The sequence below is a fragment of the Schistocerca cancellata genome, chromosome 2 (assembly GCF_023864275.1).
Source record: "Schistocerca cancellata isolate TAMUIC-IGC-003103 chromosome 2, iqSchCanc2.1, whole genome shotgun sequence".
Classification (NCBI taxonomy): domain Eukaryota; kingdom Metazoa; phylum Arthropoda; class Insecta; order Orthoptera; family Acrididae; genus Schistocerca; species Schistocerca cancellata.
In genome coordinates, this window is record NC_064627.1 from 12,417,979 (window position 1) to 12,445,094 (window position 27,116).

At 40.7% G+C, this 27,116-nt stretch overlaps 1 protein-coding gene across 1 annotated transcript in view; it reads left to right on the forward strand.

Annotated features, from left to right (window-relative positions):
* Positions 1-27,116, forward strand: part of LOC126161309 (putative E3 ubiquitin-protein ligase UNKL) — a 282,513-nt gene that overhangs the window by 188,700 nt on the left and 66,697 nt on the right. Inside the window, exon 10 of the mRNA XM_049917062.1 lies at positions 25,852-25,965. Coding sequence (XP_049773019.1) covers positions 25,852-25,965 — 114 coding nt within the window. The remainder of the gene's footprint in view (positions 1-25,851; positions 25,966-27,116) is intronic.

Below are 27,116 nucleotides of genomic sequence, written 5' to 3' on the forward strand. Positions count from 1 at the left end.
CATGTACCTCGAACAATAGTTCATGATGAGAGGTGCCCTCCATAGTACACGAATCTGTAAAGAAACTTCTAAACAAACAGAAACTACTCCATATTAGTGTCAGTGCCACCATCGTTAGTATCCAGATACTTATTGACAAGACAGGAACTAAAATTGAGGGTAACAAAGTAAAAGCAAAAAACCCGAAGTTAATTCTCTTACCACTGCCAAGATGAGTAAAATATATGTTATTGTTAGTGGCATTGAGAAACATCTGACATTGTTAAAATGGGACAAATCTCCAGGGCCCTATAGAATCCTTATCAATTTCTACACCAGTGGTTTTTAAACTTTTTTTCAATGGGGCCACTCTTCACGAGCAAAAGTATCAGCCACTCCCTCCATTTTATGAAGAAAAATCCCCATTTTTTAAATATTTTCTTTGCATTGTTCTCTGTTTTACCAAATTCAGTTTAGAAGGATTTTGTGCAACAGAAACCAAAACTATACGAATTGTTGAATTCACAATATGGAACAAATTATTTATCTTATTCACGTTTTTATTTATTCAAAACTGCGTAAATGAACAGTATTTTCAGTACGGCAAATGAGAATTACAAGAATGTTGTTGTTGTTGTTGTTGTCTTCAGTCCTGAGACTGGTTTGATGCAGCTCTCCATGCTACTCTATCCTGTGCAAGCTTCATCTCCTCCCAGTACCTACTGCAGCCTACATCCTTCTGAATCTGCTTAGTGTATTCATCTCTTGGTCTCCCCCTACGATTTTTACCCTCCACGCTGCCCTCCAATACTAAATTGCTGATCCCTTGAGGCCTCAGAACATGTCCTATCAACCGATCCCTTCTTCTAGTCAAGTTGTGCCACAAGCTCCTCTTCTCCCCAATTCTATTCAATACCTCCTCATTAGCTATGTGATCTACCCATCTAATCTTCAGCATTTTTCTTTAGCACCACATTTCAAAAGCTTATATTCTCTTCTTGTCTAAACTATTTATTGTCCACGTTTCACTTCCATTCATGGCTACACTCCATACAATACTTTCAGAAACGACTTCCTGACACTTGAATCTATACTCAATGTGAACAAATTTTTCTTCTTCAGAAATGCCTTCCTTGCCATTGCCAGTCTACATTTTATATCCTCTCTACTTCGACCATCATCAGTTACTTTGCCTCCCAAATAGCAAAACCCCTTTACTACTTTAAGTGTCTCATTTCCTAATCTAATTCCCTCAGCATCACCCGACTTAATTCGACTAAATTCCATTGTCCTCGTTTTGCTTTTGTTGATGTTCATCTTATATCCTCCTTTCAAGACACTGTCCATTCCGTTCAACTGCTCTTCCAAATCCTTTGCTGTCTCTGACAGAATTACAATGCCATCGGCGAACCTCAAAAAGTTTTATTTCTTCTCCATGGATTTTAATACCTACTCCGAACTTTTCTTTTGTTTCCTTTATTGCTTGCTCAATATACAGATTGAATAACATCGGGGGGATAGGCTGCAACCCTGTCTCAGTCCCTTCCCAACTACTGCTTCCCTTTCATGTCCCTCAACTCTTATAACTGCCATCTGGTTTCTGTACAAATTGTAAATAGCCTTTCGCTCCCTGTATTTTATCCCTGCCACCTTCAGAATTTGAAAGAGTGTATTCCAATCAACATTGTCAAAAGCTTTCTCCAAGTCTACAAATGCTAGAATTGTAGGTTTGCCTTTCCTTAATCTTTCTTCTAAGATAAGTCATAGGGTCAGTATTGCCTCACGTGTTCCAACAATTCTACAGAATCCGAACTGATCTTCCCCGAGGTCGGCTTCTACCAGTTATCCCATTCATCTGTAAAGAATTCATGTTAGTATTTTGTAGCTGTGACTTATTAAACTGATAGTTCAGTAATTTTCACATCTGTCAACACCTGCTTTCTTTGGGATTGGAATTGTTGTATTCTTCTTGAAGTCTGAGGGTATTTCGCCTGTCTCGTACATCTTGCTCACCAGATGGTAGAGTTTTGTCAGGACTGGCTCTCCCAAGGCTGTCAGTAGTTCTAATGGAATGTTGTCTACTCCTGGGGCCTTGTTTCGACTTAGGTCTTTCAGTGCTCTGTCAAACTCTTCAAGCAGTATCGTATCTCCCATTTCATCTTCTTCTACATCCTCTTCCATTTCCAACAAGAACATTAAAAATTTAAATTATGAAGTTCTGTGTGGTGGATGAGCTTGCTTTTGAGAAGAAAGTTTCTCCAGACACGCTGTAAAAGCAGAAATAGCGTGCATTTAGCTTAGAATGGTAGTTCGGTTTCATAGCTGTCAAAGCTGAAAAGTTTTCATTGCATTTTGCCTCAGCATTGGGAATTTCTTGCCAATACGGATTCATATCTCCCACAGAGACACTTCAATTAAATTAACTCTTCAATGAAATAACAAAGTGAGATCAATAAATTTGTTTTTGCTCTTTTATATGTGGATGTGATAGTTCAGGAGCATTTTTGAATGGATTTTGAATCGAATTAAATTGATCAAAATTGTCATTGAAATACTTTTCAAAGTGAACCTTTAGTGTTGCAAGATGTTGAAGAAGGCAGGCTGCTGTCTCCATTGTGTCCTCGTAATGGTGACACAAGGGTAGGGAACATACCTAGCATGCCACGTCCCATTTGGTTTTCCCCCAGCTGTAAATAGTGTACGAACACCTCCATTTTTCATTCCGAGATAGTACAGTTGCCCAATTACCGTGAAGTGTTTAGTATTAAGAATATTTCATTCCTCATAAATGTCAATGAGGTAATCTATTTTCAATAGAAAATCTCTGTTTCTGAAACAGTCTGCTAAAGAGTGACTTTTCTCCTTTAACAAACATAATACTTCACTGTTCAGTTGAAACATTCTTTTTAGCACTCTTAACTGTTCCTATAACAATACACAGCACTTCACAAGGGGTGTGCTGTTCCCTTCAGCAACCAGAGCCTCCCAATGTTTTGTGCAGTGAGTCCATACTGCATCACGAGCTACAGCTTTAACGTTTGGTTGCGATCCTCCGTGAACTCGAGACATTGAGCGAGCTCCATCTGTGCATACTCCAGTGCACTTATTACACAATATCCCATTTTGATTTTAAAAAATTGTCAAAAAGGCTTTCAGCTGTTGTTGTTTTTGGTTTCGGCTCACAGTAAAGTAATTCGTCTTCAATGTTAAACTCATCAACAAAATGAACATAAGCAATCTTTATGAAAACCAGTCACTTCATCCACTTCAAGTGCAAAACTGTTATTATACAGTTTATTGTTAACTGCTTGAGTAAATTGTCAGAAATGTCTAAAAGTCATCTTCTGTGCACTGTGTTGTTAGGGATAGAAATACCTTTCAGCTGTCGAGTAAATGAGTCACCGAACTTTGGCTACACTATATCAATTGCTACTAGTAAAACCAGAGTTTGTACAGCCGATAGTGTTTCTTGAATTCAGCAATCCTATATGAAATCCTGTTAGAGGCTAAAATGGCCTTAGAAGTCACATTTGTCATTTTAGCAAAGTTCTTGTGGGTAGGCAGTAAAACATTTAGTTTCCTGACAAAAATTTCTTTTGGTTTTCCCGTTAATTCGGGATGTTTGATTTCATGTCTCTTTAACTTGTTAGGTTTCATGCTGTCTGCAGCTAAATGTTTTAACCTTTGTACACACGTCAAAAAAAGTTTTGTATCACCACAGTTCCAAGAGTTCTGGAACCTGTACAGAAAATCGGAATAGAGATCAACATAAACATCATTTCTTCCCCTTTTTATTGCTCATGAAAACCACACATTGCATGTTGTACCATCGTACAGCAAGATCTTCATAGGTGGTGGTCCAGATTGCTGTACACACTGGTACCTCTAATACCCAGTAGCACGTCTTCTTGCACTGATGCATGCCTGTATTCGTTGTGGCATACTATCCACAACTTCATCAAGGCACTGTTGGTCCAGATTGTCCTGCTCCTCAATGGCGATTCCGCGTAGGTCCCTCAGAGTGGTTGGTGGGTCTCGTTGCCCATAAACAGCCCTTTTCAATCTATCCCATGCATGTTCAATAGGGTTTGTGTCGGGAGAACGTGCTGGCCACTCTAGTCGAGCAATGTCGTTATCTTGAAGGAAGTAATTCACAAGATGTGCACGATGAGGTCTACCGTATCTTCCTTCGCCGTCGGCGTTGTCGTTGTTACCGTGAGACACCGTTATACCAAGAGGAAAGGCACGTCGATCTTAGAGCATGAGATATGATGACCTTAAGCCATTGACAACACACAACGGTCACGGTAGCACCTGATTCCAGAATAGCTGCAATAGCTAAGATCTACGAACTATCCCCTGTTGACCAGGTCCCCAAAACTTAACTCGTAACGAGATCCCTTCAAAGCAAATTGTCATAACGATCGTCTATAAAGGCTTCGTACAACGAGAAGAAATGTTACGGTTGATGGAATAATAACGGATATGACCAAACTGTCTTGTCTCTTCTGCTTTATTTAACATAACTTCGTTCACAGTTTCATTTCGCATTCACCACTCATTCACCGAAACCCTTTGATGAACAGTTTTGGTTGCTTAACACCAACAGTCAATGATAATGATACAGCTTTTCTCCTTTTTATAAATTGAAGCTCGCTCTCCGTGATATAATAAAAAAAAAAAAAAAAACTGGTCTCAATACCGCGTCCCTCGTGAGATGCGAATAGACTTATCCCGGAATTGACCGCCCTGTAGGTGTACTCAATTTAATGACCGCACTTCGCTGTCCGCTATTTCGCGTAACTGAATGTCCATCTGTTAGTCTGATTATACACTGTAGCTATTTAAAATTCGCCCCTATATTTTTCACAACGCACAATTAGCACTTCGATACTTATTTGTTTTTTTTCTAAGAGTAAACGGAAAAAAAGACGCCGTATCATGGGCTTAGTCGACATAAATCAAAACACCTTAATATGCCCAATTTCACCTCTTGTTATAGGATCGGCTACCTTACTCATTAATTTACTACATATTGTTTCCAATAACACTAAACAGGTATCACCGTTATATTTTAATTGTATTCAAAAGCATGTTACTACTATTATGACCAACCAAATCGTCACAAATCGCGCGGCGTGCGTTTTTAATGATAACTTTACGCTATTCAATTAAATCGCGCGGCATGCGTTTTTAATGATAACTTTATGCTATTCAATTTCCGTTACAGCTATCTTGACTCGTAATGTTACACGACCCCCCAGACTGTGATGTCTTGAAGAGGGTTCCAGACAGAACAGGTGGTGGTGTGTGTGTGTGTGTGTGTGTGTGTGTGTGTGTTTTTTTTTTTTTTTTTTTTTTTTTTTTTTTTTTTTTTTTTTTTTTTTTTTTTTTAAACAGGTACAGGAGAGGGTATTTGTTTCGGCGAATACACTCACTCTCAGATTCACTCAACAAGTCAGTACATACATTCTACAATATTTAAGTTGAGTTAATGGGCCTAGACAAAATGCCCTTAACTAAATTCCACATTTGTTTATAGGTTGTCTTAGAAACACTTCACACTAATCACTTCATATTCACACCACATTTTTTTTCTTGGATGAAGCCCTCAGTTCTTCAACCGACTGTGCAAGGCAGGGATCACAGCCGGGTTCGACGATTGGCATCCTAGGCCAAATCCCTTATTAGGCCACTTGTTTAACCAGAGAGGATTTGGTCCTTTTCTGTTCCTCTTAATTCCACTTTTAAATCATCCATCCTCGCTGTTCGGTGAAAGGATAAATCGTATTTCAGCGTCGATATTGTAGCCGATACCAAGAAGGTATCTCGTGGAAATCGTCGGTACATTCTTTAATTTTCTTTGTAAGTTAGTATAAGTACGTATTTATCCACTGGTGCTTTTATTTAGTCCACTGAGTGTAGTCTTGGTATCATTCAGTGTTTCTTGAATCTATATTTTGCTCATTATTGATAATACTTCTTCAGGTCTATGTGAGGGAACAAGCCTTTAATTACATCAGTATCACAATCTGCCAGCAGGTAGCTCCCTTCATGAGGTATTTTTATTATTTTGTATGGACCTGTATATAAATATTGCCATTTCTTATTCAGTCTTTTCCTGGTTGATGCTTTTGGGTGATTTCTCAATAAAATTTCTTCCCCTACATCATATGTGACTACTTTCTTCACATTTTTATCAAAACGGGTTTTTCTCAATTGTGCTTGATGCTTCAGGTTTTCGTAGACCTTCTTCACCATATCTTCTTTCTTGGTAATCTTTTGTTCTATCGCAGGTAATTTCTTCATCCATGCTGGCACAATACTTTCACCAAATACTATTTGGTTAGGTGAATAACCAGTCGATAAGTGTGGTAAGTCATTATACACTTTCTCAAATTCATAAATCCAATCGATCCATTTATAATGTTGTTTGGGTATGTACGTCCGTAAAAATCGGTTCAACTCTCGGAAGATTCTCTCAACCGAATTTCCACAAGGGTAAAATCTTGAGATGTAAATGTGCTGGATTCCTTGTTCTTTCATAGTGTCTCTCCATACTTTGCTTGTATAATAAGCAGCGTTATCTGTCAAGACCATTATAGGTTTGCCAAGCTCAGTTATATAGTTGTTGATAAATTTGCGTAACATGTGTCGAACGTGGAGATTTTTCAAAGGATATAATTTCACATATTTTGAAAAGAGATCATAGAAAGCCAATACATATTTGAACCGTCCACGTGTCATGGGACATGGTCCACAGACATCACATGACACCAACATTAAAGGTTGTTGTGGGATGATAGGATGTAATTCTATCTTCCGACAATAGTTTATGGGTTTCGCCTTCTGACATATTTTGCACTTCTTAAGAATATTTGTAGCTATACGTCCCAAATTTGGATGATAGCAGTATTGTGCTATTTTGGCTGTACATTTAGCGGCACCAAAATGACCCCAATTCAAGTGAGTGTACCATACTAGTGATTCTAAATATTTATTTGGAACACAAACTTTCCAAACATCTTCTTCATCCTTCTTTCGATACAATATTCCGGATTTTAATTGATACTGTTCTTGAGAGTGACTTAGCGTTTTGCTTTCAACAGCACGCCTAATGGCTTTCCACAACTTATCATCTTCTTGCAGTTGTGGAAGACTTTGACATAGCTGTGAAATCTGCCTCTCACAATATTGCCTTGATAAATTCATGACTTTAAAGTCAATAGTCCGTTCTTCATACTCGTCGTCATTCATTCTTTTTGGTAGTCTTGAAAGAGCATCGGCTATGATGTTGTCTTTCCCTCTGATGTATTTGAGCGTAATATCATATTCTTGCAGTAGCAAGGCCCACCGGGTTAAACATGAATGGAACATCCTTCCTGTTAAAATAAAAGATAAAGCTTTGTGGTCACAGAATACAATGATCTTCTTTCCATATACAGAATAGCGAAACTTTCTAAGGGACCAGACCACGGCCAGTACTTCCAATTCAGTAGTACAATATGCACGTTCACAGCTAGAGTGTGTTCTGCTGGCAAACCCAATTATTTTGATGGTACTGATATCTTCTGGATTGTCCATCTGGAAAAGAGTGGCACCCAATCCTGCTTCAGAAGCATCCGCAGCAATATAAAAATCTTTATCAAGTCTCGGATGATGTAACAGTGGAGCATTAGTCAAAGCATTGCGGATGTTATCAAAAGCTTGCGTGCATTCAGAGTTCCACTCCCACATAACATTTTTTTCTTAACAGCCGTAACAAACAGTCTTGGCTTCCTAACTGATGGGTAAAAATCGTCGAAAAAATGAAACTAAGCCAATAAATGACTTTAATTCCGTCCTATTTTTTGGATAAGCACATCTGTTAATCGCTTCCATCTTTTTAGGATTTGGTTTTATACCTTCAGGAGTGATTATATGTCCAAGAAATTTCAATTGGTTATGAGCAAACTTGGATTTGCTCAAATTTACAGTAACTCCGTATTCAAAAAATTTCGCAAAAACTCTTCTTAATAAGTCCAAATGTTCCTCCCAAGTTTCGGAAGCAATTAGCAAATCATCCACATATAACGTAACTTAATTCAAAAGGTCTCTGCCCAGTATGGTATCTGATGCCGATATGAAAACACCACCGCTTATTTTCAACCCAAATGGCATGACGATAAACTGGTAACTTCGGCCCAGAAAAATGAATGCAGTATATTTTCTAGATTCTTTCGATATTCTAGTTTGCCAATATGAACTACGCATATCCAAAGAAGTTAAGAAGCGGGCACCATAAAACTTTTGTACTAACTCTTCTAGGTTCTCTGGTCGCGTTTGTACAGGTATAATGATCTTATTGATCTCTCTGGCATCCAACACCAATCTGATGTCACCATTGGGTTTAATTACCGCCACAAGAGGGTTACAATATTCGGAATCTGAGGGCTCAATAATACCCCATTCTAACATTTTATTGATTTCCTTTCTGACTACTTCTTTCTTTGTCCATGGGATAGAATAGGAAGTATGACAAAAGGGTTTATGTGCATACGTCTTTATATGGAATTCAAAGTCTTTTATTATACCCGGATGTTTACTAAAAATCGACTGATATGCTTCCAACAAGTAGTACAGTTCGTCCCTTTGGATAACAGATAAATATTCTGATTCTAACACCTTTTCCTGCAATGACATTTTATCAATCATTTCTTCAGAACATTCAATAAGGCATATATCATACACATTTTCATGATCAATACTGACATATTTTACCATTAGATTCATACACAACTGATTTGGAATTACTCGGCCCTTTCTCAGGGTGGCTGTCAAAACATTACCATTGGAATTAAATATACATTCATCATTTCTCTAAATTAATGATTCCACCGGTCTCACATAAAAAATCCAAACCCCAGATACATGGTACTGTCATTTTAGGAACAACCAGGAATGTACTTTCTATTTGAGCCCCCGTATTGTAACGTCGACACTTACCTGTTTCACAACTTTTTGCATTTTTGTGCTGAACGCGCCAGACACGGTACATCCTGTGATAGGAAAAGTGGGTATTTTTACCCCTCGGCTTATCTGTTTTAAACAGTCCAGCGTCATGACACTAATAGTTGCTCCAGTATCAATTAATATTTCAACATCAGCATTATTTATACTTGTTGGAATTATTGCCTGTAAAATTTGTCCACATTTATTAGAAACTTCAGGTTTTTCTTCAATTAATACATTCCTTATATCCTGATCATTATTGTACCTTAATACTCTCAGTTCAAATTGATGCCTGCCTTCCTTCTCCTTTCCAGTCATCCTAGGAAGGCATTTGGTGACTGGTATTAGTTTAATCTATCTCGTTGAGTCATCGGTGGGGTTTCATGAACTTCCACAATCCGTACAGAATGATCTGAGTTATGGTATTCACCGCGTCGCACATTGGAGGCTCCTTCGCCCATTGGTATAACTCCTTGTGCTGGATGAGGACTCGAGGCATTTGTTCCATCCTGCCGATGAACATTATGCTTCGAATTATCTTCCCAAGGTCGAATACAATTGGGATCATCACTTGGGTACCTGGTACTCTTATTAATATCACTACTATGCACATTCGCGTCACCATATCGAGGTTTACCTCTAGCACAATAAGTATCTCTTCTATATTTATTATAATCATTGTTTTTATTGCAACCATAGGATGAAGATTGTCCACGCTCCTGTGATGCGGGTTTGACCTGGTTTTCGGTATTATTATTATCATACGTTAAATTATTATTATTATTATATTTATTCATATTACTATGAGTGTGAGTCGACATTTGATTACCACTCATTTGTCTTGCGTCTTCCATAATCATATCTATAGAGTCAATCACCGACAAGAACTGTTCTACATCGTGGTCAGGAACATTTATTAACTTTTGACGTATATTTATGGGCAACCTTCCCTTCAAAATTCTGATCACTTCCTTGTGAGAAATTGGATCACTCCAATAACGTGTCTTATTTATGTACTTTTCTAAATATTGCCTTAAAGTACTCCTTTTACTGTTAAAATACTCAGGTTGGTAAACCTCTTTCCTTAATTTCTCTTGTTTACTCGACGAGCAGTATTTAGCCAAAAAAAAGTTGTTCAAACTCAGCGCAAGTATGGCAACTTTCACTTACTTCAGCGGCCCATAATGCGGCTTCTCCGGTAATTTTGGATGCTATAAATTGAAGTCGGTAATGTTCTGACCAGCTATGTGGAAATATTCTTTTGAAATTATTGATAGAGATTTTCGGATGCAGGTTGTTCTTTTCAGTGGAGAATGTTGGGAATTGTCTACTTTTAAAAATGCTGTTCTCCACCTTTAAAGAAGACAAATATCCTCGCTGACTAAAAGAATCATCATCTTTACCAACTGAATCATCAACTTCCCAATGCAAATTTTCACCACAATTGTACTTCGTATTTTCACACGTTCGGTTGTTTTTCGACCTATTCTCCGAACGTTCGTCCTCTGTCAACAAATTTTGTGATGACTTTCGTTCTAACTCCGCCAATTTATGATTGGTTTCCTTTTGCCATTTAGGTAACTCATCAACTATTTTCTCTTTTATTTTCTGAATTTCGCTAGTGAAGAGCTTAATTAATTCATCATTTCTACTCATTGATATTTTCATTTGGCTGGGATCCAATAGTATTCTTAACCGTGTCTACAATTTCATTTCCTTTTATTTCTATCCATTCAGATAGATCTTCATCAAGTCTTTTAGTTTGATCTACTAAATACTTGTCAATCCCCTTACGAGCATCGGATTCAAACTCGACTATTTGTTTCGAAAGCTCTTCTATCTGTGCGCTAGCATTGAAACAGCTGCTTTCACACTTAACCATCCTATTGGACAGGCCATCATAACTCTTCGAAACTACCTCATATTTCTTTTCTACGTCATGAAGTTTTCCCATTAAATTATTATATTGCCTTTCTAAGGTGTTAGAAAACTCTACATCTAGTTCTCCAAATTTCACATTTGAGTCTCCCAGTCCGCCTTTAATTCTTTCTTAGTATTTTCCAGTTTATAATCAAAGGTGTTCAGTTTGCTTTCCAAAGAATCCATTTTAACTTCTAATGAACCAAATTTGGCCTCAAATTTTTCGTTTAACTTTTGATTGTCCTCTTTTAATTGCTTATTATCTTTTTCTAGTGAACCAAGTCTTCCATTCATTACACCTATTTGAGTATTTATTGATACCAGCATATCAAACATTTTTTGATTAATATTTCCATTTTGAGGATCAACTTGCTGATCTACCTCCAAAACCTCAAGATCTTTATGTTCTCCCACGCTGCTTACCTTACTTATCATTGTATTTGAATCTCCTAACGGCTCTAAATCAATAACTGTATTATTATCTGTACATGTCTCCTGTCCCAGATTGAGCTCATGGTATGCATCATCCATATCCTCTCTCTCTACTCATTACTCTACTCAACTGCACATTATCATGTATTCTTTTCGTTCATTTTGACATGATTATTCACTACCAAGACATACACTTATTTTCACTATGTATTTATATATATTTATCTACCGAAATCACAAGTCTCAATTTCCAACTCTAGGGTTCGTGAATCCGGATGACACTCGACTCGATGCAGCAATCCTCCTCGATCGAGCCGCACGTTGTGGCGCCACTTCTACCGTATCTTCCTTCGCCGTCGGTGTTGTCGTTGTTACCGTGACACACCGTTATACCAAGAGGAAAGGCGCGTTGATCTTAGAGCATGAGATATGATGACCTTAAGCCATTGACAACACACAACGGTCTCGGTAGCATCCGATTCCAGAATAGCTGCAGTAGCTAAGATCTACGAACTATCACCTGTTGACCAGGTCCCCAAAACTTAACTCGTAACGAGATCCCTTCAAAGCAAATTGTCATAACGATCGTCTATAAAGGCTTCGTACAACGAGAAGAAATTTTATGGTTGATGGAATAATAACAGATACGACCAAACTGTCTTGTCTCTTCTGCTTTATTTAACATAACTTCGTTCACAGTTTCATTTCGCATTCACCACTCATTCACCGAAACCCTTTGATGAACAGTTTTGGTTGCTTAACACCAACAGTTAATGATAATGATACAGCTTTTCTCCTTTTTATAAATTGAAGCCAGCTCTCCGTGATATAATAATTAAAAAAAAAAAAAGGTCTCAATACCGCGTCCCTCGTGAGATGCGAAGAATAGACTTATCCCGGAATTGACCGCCCTGTAGGTGTACTCAATTTAATGACCACACTTCGCTGTCCGCTATTTCGCGTAACTGAATGTCCATTTGTTAGTCTGATTATACACTGTAGCTATTTAAAATTCGCCTCTATATTTTTCACAACGCACAATTAGCTCTTCGTTACTTGTTTGTTTTCTTTCTAAGAGTAAACGAAAAAAAAGATGCCGTATAATCGGCTTAGTCGACATAAAGCGAAACACCTTAATATGCCCAATTTCACCTCTTCTTATAGGATCTGCTACCTTACTCATTAATTTACTACATATTGTTTCCAATAACACTAAACAGGTATTGCCGTTATATTTTAATTGTATTCAAAAGCATGTTACTACTATTATGACCAACCAAATCGTCACAAATCGCGTGGCGTGCATTTTTAATGATAACTTTACGCTATTCAATTTCCGTTACAGCTATCTTGACTCGTAATGTTACAGGGGGTGCGAATTATTGTCCATGAAGACGAATTCCTCGCCAATATGCTGCCGATATGGTTCTACTATCGGTCAGAGGATGGCGTTCACGTATCGTACTGTGATTACGGTGCCTTCCATTATCACCAGCGGTGTACGTCGGCCCCACATAATGCCATCCCAAAACAGCAGGGAACCTCCACCATGCTGCACTCGCTGAGCAGTCCATTCAGCATGTTGTTGGGCCCATCTGTACTGCGCTGCATGGTGTGCAGGTTGCAAAGATGGACCTCGCCATGGACGACGGGAGTGAAGTTGCGCATCATGCAGCCTATTGCACACAGTTTGAGTTTTAACATGACATCCTGTGGCTGCACAAAAAGCATTATTCGACATGATGGCGTTACTATCAGGGTTCCTCCGATCCATAATCCGTAGGTAGCTGTCATCCATTGTAATAGTAGCCCTTGGACAGCCTGAGCAAGGCGTGTCATAGACAGTTCCTATCTGTCTTTGTCTCCTCCATGTTTGAACATCGCTTTGGTTCACTCCAAGACGCATGCACACTTCGCTTGTTGAAGCCCTTCCTGACTCAAAGTAACAATGTGGATGCGATCAAACCACGGTATTGACCATCTAGGCATGGTTAAACTACAGGCAACACGAGCCGTGTACCTCCTTCCTGGTGGAATGACTTTAACTGATCAGCTGTCGGACCCCCTGTGTCGAATAGGCTCTGCTTATGCATGGTTGCTTACATCTTTGGGCAGGTTTAGTGGCATCTCTGAACAGTCAAAGAGATTGTGTCTGTGATACAATATCTACTGTCAACATCTATCTTCAGGAGTTCTGGGAACCGAGCTGATGCAAAACTTTTTTTGATATGTTTATTATCTCCCTCCCCTCTGGCAGCTGATGTGTCCGTGCCTGTCGCTAACCAGGAACCGCTTCATACTGCAGTCGAGTCTTCTTCGCAAAGTCTGAAAGTGTAATGGGGCATCAAGACAGATGTGCCGAAGCTTGTACTTTGTGTGATAGTTAAGGATACGGTCACACTGCAACCAACAGTGGGGGATCCACCTACAGCCGACATTGCCCCGGAGTGCTACATTGTTTCAAACAGTGCTAAAAATATGACCACAGTTTCATTTTTGTTGGCAACATCTGATGTAACAGTGTTGTTATGAAAAAATCAGTCTAATTATTATTATTATTATTATTATTACTATTACTTTTTAATTAAAAATATACTGCACCTCTCTTACACGCCTTCAGGGTCTAGCCTCACACCCCCATCCGCCTCTCCCACCTCCCCTGGGGGTCATGCATCACACAGTTTGATAAATGCTGTTCAGTACTGAGTTGGACCCTCTTTTGCCTGTAGTATACTGTAGAACCCTCAAACAAAAATTGTGTTCTGTGGTTGGAAGAAAGTATATGACACACACACACACACACACACACACACACACACACACACACACACATAAAAGGAAGGATGACAGAAGTGATACACAAAGCTACTGTCCAATGTCATTGGCCCCATTTGTTGTAGAATCATATACTATATTCTGTGGTCAAATGTATAACAACATATTCTAAGGTCAAACGTATTATAACATATCCCGAGGTCAAACATAGTAATGTATCTCAGAAAATGACCTCCTCCATGCTAACCGGCATTGATTCCCGAAAATATCTGTCGTGTGAAACCCAATTCGTGCTTTTGTTTTATAACGTCCAAAGCCACGGATCGAGGCAATCAGATAGAGTACTTCTTGACTTTCAAAAAGCATTTGACTTGTACAACACTTCCACTTATTATAAAAAGTACAATTGTTTAGGATAATAGAGAATTTCTATGTAGACGGGACACAAGAAGTTATTTTGGATGGAGAGTCGTTAACATAGTAAAAGTAACTTCATTTGTGGTGCAGGGGAGTGTGTGTGTGTGTGTGTGTGTGTGTAGTGCATTTTCATATCCATCAAAGGTCAAGGTAAATGACCTTTGGTATGAAAATTCTCAGTATGCTGCAATGTGGCATATCAGTGTAAAAGGTCTATTCATTAACTTTCCAATGGTACCATTTTAATTGCTGTAACTGAATTACAACCAGATTTACAGTCATTTATGTTCTGACATATGCATGTAAATTTAACACAAATTTCAAACTTCCCAGTCCTATAACTTTCTTCACAATTGTAATACACATCTGCAAATTGGTATTTTTCCATCTCTTATCTGGGTCTTTGAATGCACCAAATTTGAAAGAAATCAGAGGGGGGTCAGGTTGAGAGGTGCATTGAATTGACATGGAATGACCCTAATATCTTTTTTGTTCTTTTGACTTTATGAGCCAAGTTTTACAAGCTGATGATAAGAGCATAGTCTGTCTAAAATAATTGTTGAACTGTATGTAGGCCATAAATACAGTTGAATGCTGCCAATTATTTCCGTCCAAAGACTCTTGTCGTAGGAAGAAATAAGTCACTACTTACTGAAAAAGACACTGTTACTTTCCTAAGCTGCTGAGGAGCTATTCCAGGAAAAAATAAAATCAAAGCATGTTCCACATGGAGCTCCACAGCTATCTGCAAAAATGTTCAAACTAAAATACTCAGAGACCTAAAGCAACGCAACAGAAATTCTGCCAGCCGGATTACATTTCCTGCAATAGAAGTGTGGATTTTTATTATCGGTATCTATTACATAGAGAGTGTGATAGTTTACTTGATGTGAATAATGTGCCTTATTTATTGATAGTTGAAGAACCTATATTGCTGTATATCAAAACATAGTGTTGTTGAATTGTGGGGTTTCTCCTTCATAAGTTGGTGAAATGTCTTTGCCCTTAACCTCTGAGCATCCAAATTAGTCAAAATTTGTGATTTTTCATTTTGGACACCTGTTGCCAATATGTGAGACATTTTAAAACGGTGGCTTTAAGTATCTGAGGCAGTTAGTTAAATTTTGAGTTGAGTTGAATATTTTCTGAAAGGACCACATTTTTACTTGTAATTCACTTGGTACATTTGCATTATGTTTTGAACAACTTTCTGATGCTCAGTTCTGCAGAAAGGTACAATTGCTGGTTCTCATTCCTAGAATAATGCCTATCCCTACCCTCTAGGTTTGAGATGAAACTCTATTTTGCTGCAAACTTCCCTTTCTTCTGATCACTCACTCTTCGTTCTCTTCATCCTTCACCACCTATAACCCAGTTGTATTTAGATGACTCTACCCAAATCCAAACAGTTTTGCAAAAAATTTAGCACCCATGGTTTACAAATCTCTATTTACTGAAATGTGATACTTAACAATCATCAATGTCTGGATATCAGCTCTCGGGTAATGTCTCTTTGGTGAAGAATCACAAATTATCAATGAAACTTGTAGATCTTCACTTTTGTTTAGAACTCCAAATACTTTATTTTTTGCCTTTAGTAAGAAATGTGCTGGTATATTGCAGCAATGGAAATTACCTGTGTGTTCACATTGTGGTATGGACATGGTCATGTCCGGATCTTTATTGGAGTGCCTACAATAGAAGGGGGAGGGGGAGTCATAAATCTGCATGTTGGCTTAGTACTATATTAAATTATAGGATGTCAACATTTATTAAAATTTTGCGGGTACATATTAATGTTTTTAGTGAGAATTATGACCCCAGTATTCTTTTTTAAAGCTTATTTTTATGTACCTTGGCTCAGATTTAAGTTGATGGTTATGTTCATTTTCTTTTCCTCTTTCAGCTTCCTCTCAAATTATCACCTATGACAATTCCGTCATAATCAAAAAAGCTGTTCCCTTACTCACAATTCACAAATAAAATATAACTGTCGTTATAGAACTGATAAGTTTGAAATGAAAGTAAAGTGTGCTGTTTGTCATTATAAACAACTGAGCAAAGTAAAGTATTAATGTTGGACACAAGTCAGATACTATAGAAAACTCAGTATAATTTGAAACCACAACTAGTTCCAACAGCCATTTACAATTTTAGTGAATACTATTTGTTACAATCTGAGTTCACAGAATGGAAAATTACTTTGGAAACTATAGGAAAATACAAGAAGCTCAATTTGTTCCATCGGCCGATGTAATAAGATTTGAAACAGTGCTCCTCAAATATGTACAGGTGTGGGGGGTGCGGGACGAGGAAGGTGCACACTTTATATTGGAAGCTGATCGAAATCAATAGTGATCAAATTTAGCACAGAATCAGCAGACCTCATTAGTAATGTGGGGTTTATAATTGCCTAGCTCCAATAGGCATGGAGATAATAGGGGAAAACATGCTTTTTGTAGGCCCTGACAACTGCCCGGCATGACAGGGCATATTGTGTAGGAATGGTAACGATGTGCCTTACTGCGCTGCTATGCAGTGCTTCCTACACGTGAGGGGCACACAGTGGTTTCCCAGCCCCTTCCACATAGGCTGAACAGATAGTGGGGAAGGAACTGAGAGAGGGGAGGAGTAGATAGACAGTGAGACGGAGGAGGAGGTGGAGGAGATGTGCGAATTATATATGTCAGATGTGTCTGAGGGCAAAACTATCTTCCAGCCTCTCTGTCGACTGCTGTTGCCCGTCTAACTATCTGCAATGTGCAGTGATAAGGGTAAAGAGGTGTGTACTCAGCTCCTAGTGTGTACATTGCCCAGTGTGGCAGGTGGGTAGTGAGGGATTAGTAACGGCCTACTTCATCATCCATCAACAATGAGGCATATCAGCGGATACATTCAGTAGACTATGACAAATGGTATCATACACTGTGTAGGTAGAGCTGTGCTGCTCACTCCACAGTGATCACGTGCCTCCTTCAGAGCTAAGTTGCAACGAGGTAATAAATATTGAGTTGCTTACAATTATTACATATGCCAGTACAATCTTATACCTATGACATTGCGTCCCTTATGTACAGGAGGCACAACCACAACTCCTCTGTGGCATCCGAACACACCACTATTTCAGCAGATATATTCAGTATGTAAAGCCACATGCTTTATTTTGTAACTTAACATCACTTGTGAGTAGGACAATGCCAAAAAGAATACGGACTGCAGTCGGATCAGTGTGACCAAATACCAAGCAACATAAAGATGTTCACAGACTGAAAAGTTCTCAGGAAAAATATTCACGACTGGCTTCGATGCGTGCTACAGCTTCTATTAGTAGAGTCTTCGAAATGGTCTGACAGTGTGACGCCCATTTACATTACAAGAAGCAACATTCGGTTGCATCTAGAACCTCAGACACCTTCCAGAAGCATGACATTTACTTACGATACGTGATACGACAACCAGCTGCGTGCAGAGCTGCCGAGGCTGCACGACGGTGTGAAGCACGATTGCAAGTCATGAAGGTCTCGGTCGTATGAGCGTGCCATTCACATAACACTTTAATGATAGAAGGCTTCTATTATGATTCACATAAAAATCACTCGAAGGACAAATCTGTTAAAATTGGAACACTACTTGCACTGTGTGTACATTGCGGGGCAAAGAGGTTTCTAGCAGAACCTCGTGACCTATGATCTATGAATGGGAAAATAAAACTTGATCAGATGCTACAACAACCGACAGATCTTCTCACCTACATGTCGGGTACCATATTAGAGTCAAAACGTTGCCTGCTGCACAACATTAGAAAGTGTAACATTTGTTTCAGATGACATCTTTTGGTGCAACATCAGTTTGTGAGCACTTTAATTTTCTAACGACATTTACAGTGCAGGGGGAGGTTTACCACTAGGTGAGTTCTCTCTTCCCACCACGTGACCATCATTTAATATGCCTGCAGTTATACTTCACAGGCAGTGACAAACTAGAAACAAATACGAGATGTGCACACATTCTAGGAACGAGCTGCCACATTGTGTCAACATTGCAAAACATGTTCCATAACCTCATCAAACAGTTTATGACCACTCTGAAATGAATGTAGACAGATGATTGCAAAGTTGTGTGATACAAGTAGATCGATGGTCACGAGGCCAACACCAGTGGCACTTAAGCGGTAATTGCAACTGAAAGTTCTGATCGCCGTCACACCCTGTGTCGCATTTCGGGAACTTGTGCATCGTACAACATTGGCAGCGATCCTCAAATTACGTAAGCACTGTCCATTTGCGAGAATTTCATTGTATCCAGAGGTGCCTCGGTATTACGTGCAGCACACATCAGGGAAATGTTTCCACAGAAGAAAATTTGGCAAATGTGTGCTGGGACACAATTGACACTGGGAGCGGCACATCAGGAGTGGTGTACACAGTGCACCCTCGTGACACTGAAGCACGATGTGTGATGCCGAGTTGGTCTCGGTGCCGTATCACATAATACCAACAACCCTGTAGACCGAGCAATCCTGTTGGACTGTGGGAGAAATATAAAGCCACAGTGAGTGAGGAGATACTTCTCTATGTCTGCAGAGACAGTCTGCGTGTTTTCAACAAAATGCTTATTATACTAGGAGACAAATGTGTGGTCACGTGCAATCGAATATTTCTCCACAATGTGACCATCAGCATTTGATACAGACAGAATACGTATCTGCGATATGCATTATGAAATCGACAATTTGCACGCTTTTGTTGGAGCCGAGAGACCGCAGTTGAATTATTACCGGAAGCAGGCCTATGACATTATTACGGATTGTATAGCACATCAAAGGGGAGGCATTATTTTCCTCGATGTGCCCAGAGATAAGGGTAACACATTTCTACCAAATTTGAATCTGGCAGACATACAGGCACAGAGAGGTTGTGTTCGCCATTGCCACTTCGGGCATTACGATAATGTTGCTAGGAGGAGGGAAGGTGGGCCATTCGACACTCAATTTACCACTTGACATAGTGAGACAAAAATATCCGTCACAAAATGTAAGAAAGACCAGTTGTCATGGAGCATTACTGCAGATATGTAAAGTAACAGTGTGAAACAAGTGCTCAGTGGTACACAAGAATGTTATTGAGGCACTTTGTGTTAGGAGTACCCACAAAACGGTGGATGGTGCTGTGGGGTTCGTGTATGGAGACTTTCTGTTATAATTCCAAGTTAAACAAATATATTTCAAGGAAGACGCAATACATGAAAATCAAAGATCAAGTAAACAGAGTAAGACTTGTGTACACTTTAATAGTCAAATCATAACCGAGTCGGAGTCTGGCGGCCGCTGGCTGGCTGGCCGCTTAGGTGGCGCTGCTACTGCACGGCTGGCAGACAGTGCCACATGTAGAGGACGTGAGTAACTGTGCGGCGGCTGTCTGAAAGATCAGCGAGTCACAACACTTTTCCCCCCTTTGAAGTTTTTGCACGGGTCTTGATGGAGGTGGCCTGTAGATTGCTAACATCCGTAGGTGTTGTTTGACTGGTGGTAAAGTCTCGAGGAGGAGGCTTGCCATACAGACAGAAGTGTCCCCGATGATAATGGGTCAAGATGACAGGAGACGTGGAGGTCAAATTTGCTGGGGCCCCGTGCACCAGTCTGCCCATTGCGGCAAGTCCAGTTGTTATAACAGGAGACATGGGTGACGTGTCCGTGTCTGTAGGAAAAGGAGGCGAGTAGAGTTGCTCCGACAGATGATAGTCATCTGGTTCCTGCATGGGCACGTCTCCTGGTGGCGTCAGTTCTTATGCTGACACCGATATGATGGTGAGAGGACTGCGTTGTGAGTAATGAGAAATTCCAGTATCCCAAGCGTCAGGTAGAGCCGAAGGTGGTGTAGCAGCATCCAGAACAGGCGTTGCCGGCACACGAGGCCGAAGCTGGTCCGAATGACGCACTGCAACACCCGTGTCCATCTGGATTTCATACAGGCGTCGGCCACGGTGTTGTAAGATGGGGCCAGGACTCCATTTTGGCCGCCTGCCATATCCCCGTACTCGTACAAGGTCGTCGGTGGTGAACCGGTCAAGCGAAGGCACCCGCGGCCGTGATGTGGAAGGCTGCAGAAGATGAAGTAGCGTGCGAGGCTGTCGGCCATGTAAGAGCTCAGCCGGGCTGTGGTCGCCCATGGGGGTGAAACAGTAAGAAGCCAGAAATTGGAAAAGCGCATCATCAGCAGCAGCAGCAGCAGAAGAAGTCAGGAGTTTCCTCATCTGAGCCTTAAATGTGCGGACCAGTCATTCAGCCTCACCGTTTGACTGTGGATGGAACGGAGGGGCCGTGACATGCATGACGCCGTGACGATCACAAAAATCCGCAAAATCGGAAGAGGCAAATTACAGACCATTATCAGTAACAAGAGATAGAGGCAAGGCCTTCCAAAGAGAGATTGCGAGCTAGAGCATTGGTGGTTGCCGCGATGGTAGGCGACGTGCAACGGACAATGAAAGGAAAGTTAGAGTAGACATCAATAACAAGAAGCCCATAAGTATCTAAAAAAGGTCCCACGAAGTCAGCATGAATACGCTCCCAGGGCTTCTCAGGCGAAGGCCACGGTGACAAAGATGACTTCGGGGCGGCAGCCTGTGACACACAAGCGCCGTAGGCAGTGACCATGTGTGCAATTTCAGAGTCGATGCCGGGCCAGTACACATGACGGCGCGCCAGAGATTTTGTGTGTGACACCCCCCAGTGCCCTTGGCGAAGGAGGCGCAAGACCGAAGCACGCAGCAAAGACGCAGGTACCACAACACGCGACGAAGCATTTTCAGTGGAAAGGAGGATAACACCATCCCTAGCCATGAGGCAGTAACGTAACGGATCAGAAGTCTTAGCGGACGGACGATCTGGCCAACCCTTCTGAATACAGCGTAAAACCTGGGAGAGGGTAGGGTCAGAACCCGTAGCAGCCTCCAGCCTGTCCCCAGTGATGGGGAACCCATCCACAACCCCCTGCTCGGCAACATCCAGGTGGAAACAAAAAAGTTCGTGCCTATCGAATGCCAGATTAGGACCCATGGGAAGGCAAGACAGTGCATCAGCATTCGCATGTTGAGCCGTCAGCTGGAAATGAATCTCATAATTGAAACGAGACAAGTAAAGAGCCCAACACTGGAGGTGGTGTGCAGCCTTGTCGGGAAGTGACGTTGATGGATGAAACAAGTGGTTTGTGATCCGTAACAAGATGAAATTTGGATCCATAGAGAAAAACACCAAACTTATGAAGAGCATAAATTATGGCCAAAGCTTCTTTTTCAATTTGAGAATACTTTTGTTTGGCATCCGTGAGCGTTTCGGAGGCATAAGCAATGGGTTGTTCAGAACCGTCAGAAAAACAGTACGCAAGGACTGCACCAACCCCGTATTGAGAGGCATCCGTGGCAAGAACGAGATGTTGGCCAGGTCGATAAGTAGCCAGGCACGGGCCTGTTTCAGCATAGTCTTCAATTTCTGGAAAGCCGCATCGCATGACACGGACCAGTGAAAAGGCACATTTTTATGCAACAGGCGATGCAACGGCTGAGCCACCCGAGCGGCAGACGGTAAAAACTTTTGATAGTATGCTATTGTCCCCAAGAAGGCCTGCAGTTCCTTAACAGATGTAGAGCAAGGAAGGGCATAGATCGCCGTGACAGTTTGCTGAAGCGGACAAATACCATCCCGAAGAGAGTTAAAACCCCAAGTATGTGATAGATGCCTGAAAAAATTTTGATTTCTGAAGATTACACTTAAGACCGGCAGTCTGTAAGACATGAAAAAGTGTTCGGAGATTTTGAAGATGTTCGTCAGTGATGGAGCCAGTGACAACAATGTCGTCCTGGTAATTTATACACCCAGGGACAGTGAGCAATAATTGTTCCAAGAATCGCTGAAAGAGACCAGGGGGCGCTGGCAACCCCGAATGGCAAGCGTCGGTATTGATAGAGGCCAAAAGGCGTGTTAAGGACCAGAAACTGCCAGGAAGCAGCGTCGAGAGGAAGTTGACAAGCTTCTGACATGTCAAGTTTAGAAAAATACTGGCCTCCAGCAAGTTTAGTGAACAATTCTTCAGGTTGAGGCATAGGGTAAGTGTTGATAAGGCATTGAGCATTTACAGTGGCTTGGAAATCGCCACAGAGACGAATATCACCATTTGGCTTAGCAACGACAACAGCAGGAGAGGACCACTCACTGGAAGTGACAGGAAGCAAGACCCCTGAAGCAGCTCCCATTTGACCTGATCACGAAGGGCCACAGGAATGGGCCGAGCCCGAAAAAACTTAGGCCAAGCAGTGGGTTTGAGCATGATATGAGCTTCAAAGTCATTTGCATGGCCTAACCCAGGAGAAAAAAGGGGCGAAAATGTCGTCGACAAGGAATCCAATTGAGCATAAGGAATAGCATCAGAGACAATATTGACAGAGTCATATATGGAGAACCCAAAAACGCAAAAGGCATCGAAACCAAAAATATTCTCCGCGTTACTATGGTCGACCACAAATATGGGAACAGTGCGAACGACAGATTTGTAAGATACCTCACCATCAAATTGTCCCAAGAGAGAAATCTTCTGTTTATTGTAAGTCCCTAACTGCCTAGTGACAGGTGAGAGGATTGGAGAACCCAAATGAAGATACGTCTGAGAATTCATGATAGTGGCAGCAGAACCAGTATCCACCTGCATGTGAACATCTCGACCAAGTATTTGGACAGTGAGGAATAACTTCCCTGAAAGGGAAGAAGTACAATTGACAGACAACACAGAATCAGAATCGGCACCATGTTCATGAAAATCATGTATGCGGTCAGATTTGCAAACGGATGACACATGACCCTTTTTTTTGCATTTGTGACACACGGCCCAACGCTGTGGACAATCTTCTTGTGAATGTTTCGTAAAACACCGCGGACATGAAGGAAGTTGCCGTGGGTTTTGCTGCAGTTTCTTAGAGGTTTGTTTACGGTTAGGCCGAGGCTGCACTTGGGAGCATACTGCAGCCACGTCGGCTGGCGGGGACAGGCCACATGCTTCGTCAACATCGCACAGAGGTTGTATTTCCCCAACGTCGCCCCATGCCTCTATTTGTGCTCCAGCGGCATGAGAAATTTCAAAAGACTGAGCGATGGATAGGACTTCATCTAGAGTCGGATTTGCCAACTGAAGGGCACGTTGCCTAACTTCTTTGTCGGGTGCCGATCGGATAATAGCATCCCGTACCGTGGAATCGGCATAGGATTCTTTGTGAACTTCAGTAACAAATTGACACTTTCTACTGAGGCCATGAAGTTCAGCAGCCCAAACACGATGGGATTGATTCGGTTGTTTTCGACAACGATAAAAGGCAACACGAGAGGCTACCACATGCGTTTGCTTTTGAAAATAGGCAGACAGAAGTGAGCACATTTCAACAAAGGACAAAGACACAGGATCTTTCAAAGGAGCCAATTGCGGCAACAACCGATACATTTGAGGTGAAATCCATGAAAGGAACAGAGACTTAGATGTTTGTTCGTCCGCGACATGAAATGCCAAGAAGTGCTGTCGAAGACGTTTTTGATAATCAGACTAGTCTTCTGCCGTCTCGTTGTAAGGAGGAAAATGTGGTAGATATAACGACGAGAGACGCCCCGCATTTGATGCCGCGACGAAATCACGAATCGCATTTGTGAGAAGGGTTTGCTGTTCTATGAGACCTTGCAATAGTTGCTCTAAAGTAGCCACGGAAACGTGGGTCAACGATGGAAAAGAAAAATCACTACCTCGTTGTTATAACTTCAAGTTGAACAAATATACTTCAAGGAAGACGCAATACATGAAAGTCACAGATCAAGTAAGCAGAGTAAGACATGTGTACACTTTAACAGTCAAATCATAACTGAGTCCGAGTCTAGCGGCCGCTGGCTGGCTGGCCGCTTAGTTGGCGCTGCTGCTGCGTGGCGGCACTTTGAAAGATCGGCGAGTCACAACACTTTCAGACGTTGCCAGTCATCAGCAAATCTAGACACATGTGTAAGAAATTCACATTTATGGAGCCAGATGCACAAATTATTGTTGAAACTAAACACAGGATTACGTTTAGTGATTGACTGTGCACAAGTGTTCTCAGAATATTTATTAGATACTGGAGAAGAACGACTACCTGTTGACACAGCTGGCAGTATAAACCTTTCATCAAAATTTTGCTCTGTGGTATCTTGCATTGAGGAGCTCATAAATTGTGCATGGCTACATATTGCAGATGACTGTCGCAATATGGTATGTTTCACAAAACTGGCCAGTCTTTTGCCTAGAAATGATGCTGTCAGTAATACAGTATTACATCTGTTACTGGGAGAGTTTACTAAAATTGCATGGAATGATGCAGCAGTTGATGCTTCGGAGTTTCTGAATTCTCTCAATCTTGCTGGTCTGCCGCAACTGATAACATTATTTAGAAGCCTCAGTGCTCCACAGGTTTACTACGTAAAATGACTGTGTGTTGGGTGAACATTGAGACTGTGATCTTAGCAGGTTAACTAGTAAGGGGGAGAGACAATCTGTTTTCATATCACGAATACTCCTCATTCCAACATACCTCCCCTTCACATTTTGCAGACTTAAATTTGTGGTACGATTATCATTTGCCATTACGATGAATAAGGCACAGGAGCAGACGATTTATTACTGTTGAATTACTGTTTCATCACAGTGTTTCTCATGCAGTTTGTTTGCATTTGCCCAGGAAGTGTATCGAAGAATTCTGTAAAATTAGCAAAGCTTACTATAAATAAATAAACAAGTACAATCTTTTTTACTGCCCACATTAGTGATGATCTTTCTACATGTACCCTATTTCTGTGGCGATCAAATATTTTATTAGTTCCTGATATCTGCATTACAGTCTACATTCAACTGGCTATGGCACAGAGAAAGTAATATGATGAGCTAACTAAACACAGATTGGAATAAGTTACTTCTGCAGGTGGCCTGCAAACACACATTGTGTGATGATGAGGTGGACAGAAATTGTCTGTGATTGGCGAATGCATATCTGTTTGAAGTTGCGGGTATTTAGTTAGTCAGGAATAAAAAAGAATTCTCTCTCTCTCTCTCTCTCTCTCTCTCTCTCTCTCTGTCTCAGTCCCATCTTTCCCCCTCTCTCCCCCCTTCCTCCCTCTTTTCGTCCAAAATACCTCTTATATGTAGAAGATTGTGGCATTATGTAGTGCGGTGTATGTATAGAAATAATAAGTGTTACTGTTGGTAATTAAGACTTTCTTGTACAGTATTTTGAAGCCAATAATGCTGACATGTAAATAAATTAATTATTTCTCCTCAGGTAATGCATTGGAGGACTTGACACTGGATGAACCATTTAGTTTAACAGCTTCCCTAGACAAAGACTTAGAAGCAGAGTCTCCACTGTCTATATCTGCAGGATTAGCAAGTTCTGGTAAGTATGTATTATATATTCTTTAATTTGATGAAAAGTTTCCCTGCACATTTTTGAGTATACACTCATTTAGAGCTTCATAAATGCCTGTATGGGCTTGTTGAAGTAAGTGATACATTTCTCTCTCTCTCTCTCTCTCTCTCTCTCTCTCTCTCTCTCTCTCTGTGTGTGTGTGTGTGTGTGTGTGTGTGTGTGTGTGTGTGTGTGTGTGTGTGTGTAAAATAATGGCCTATTTTGGATGTCATTAGTACACATTCTACACTCTGAGTTAGTAAAGGAGGAAACACCGTCAACTATTATATTTAGTTCCAGTAGGCTAGTAAATCAGTTTGAAGAGCATACATCAGACATCTGCATGTTGCTAAGTTAATTTGGTCACTACTTCCTACTCTTTATCAGTTGAAGGACCATCTACCTGAAAATGTAGAACAGCGCTGTGTTACTTACTTTATATCTTTTGCAGTCATCCCAAATTCTATGTAAATGTTCGGTTACATAATGTTGGGGAAGTCCTTAGTGTCTTCGTTATATTTTCCACTTTTTATGTGTGTGAAAGGTTTGTCAGACATTGTCTTCGATATATTTTCCACTTTTTATGTGTGTGAAAGGTTTGTCAGACACAATAACCAACTGCACCTACCCTCTACTGAGCCACTTGCAGTGGCCGAATGCATCAGAGAAAGCTGGGAGAATATTGCATTCTGGTAGCCAGAGAAGGGCTGCACACACATGTAGTGTGGTAGCAACAAATAATTTTGTTACATTGTACTTATTCTCTTTTTTGAGTATGTGTCTTGTAAGATAGTAAAGGATGTAAAGCATGCACACAGTTCAATGGAAATATTAGAAAATTTTTGGCAAGCACAGAGCTAATTAATACATACTCAGGCATTGTTATAAAAAGCAACTAAATCTACATCAACATCTACATGTCTACTTTGCAATTCACATTTAAGTGCTTGGCAGAGGGTTCATCAAACCACAATCATACTATCTCTCTACCATTCCACTCCCGAACAGCGCGCGGGAAAAACGAACATCTAAACCTATCTATTCGATCTCTGATTTCTCTTATTTTATTTTGATGATCATTCATACCTATGTAGGTTGGGCTCAACGAAATATTTTCGCATTCGGAAGAGAAAGTTGGT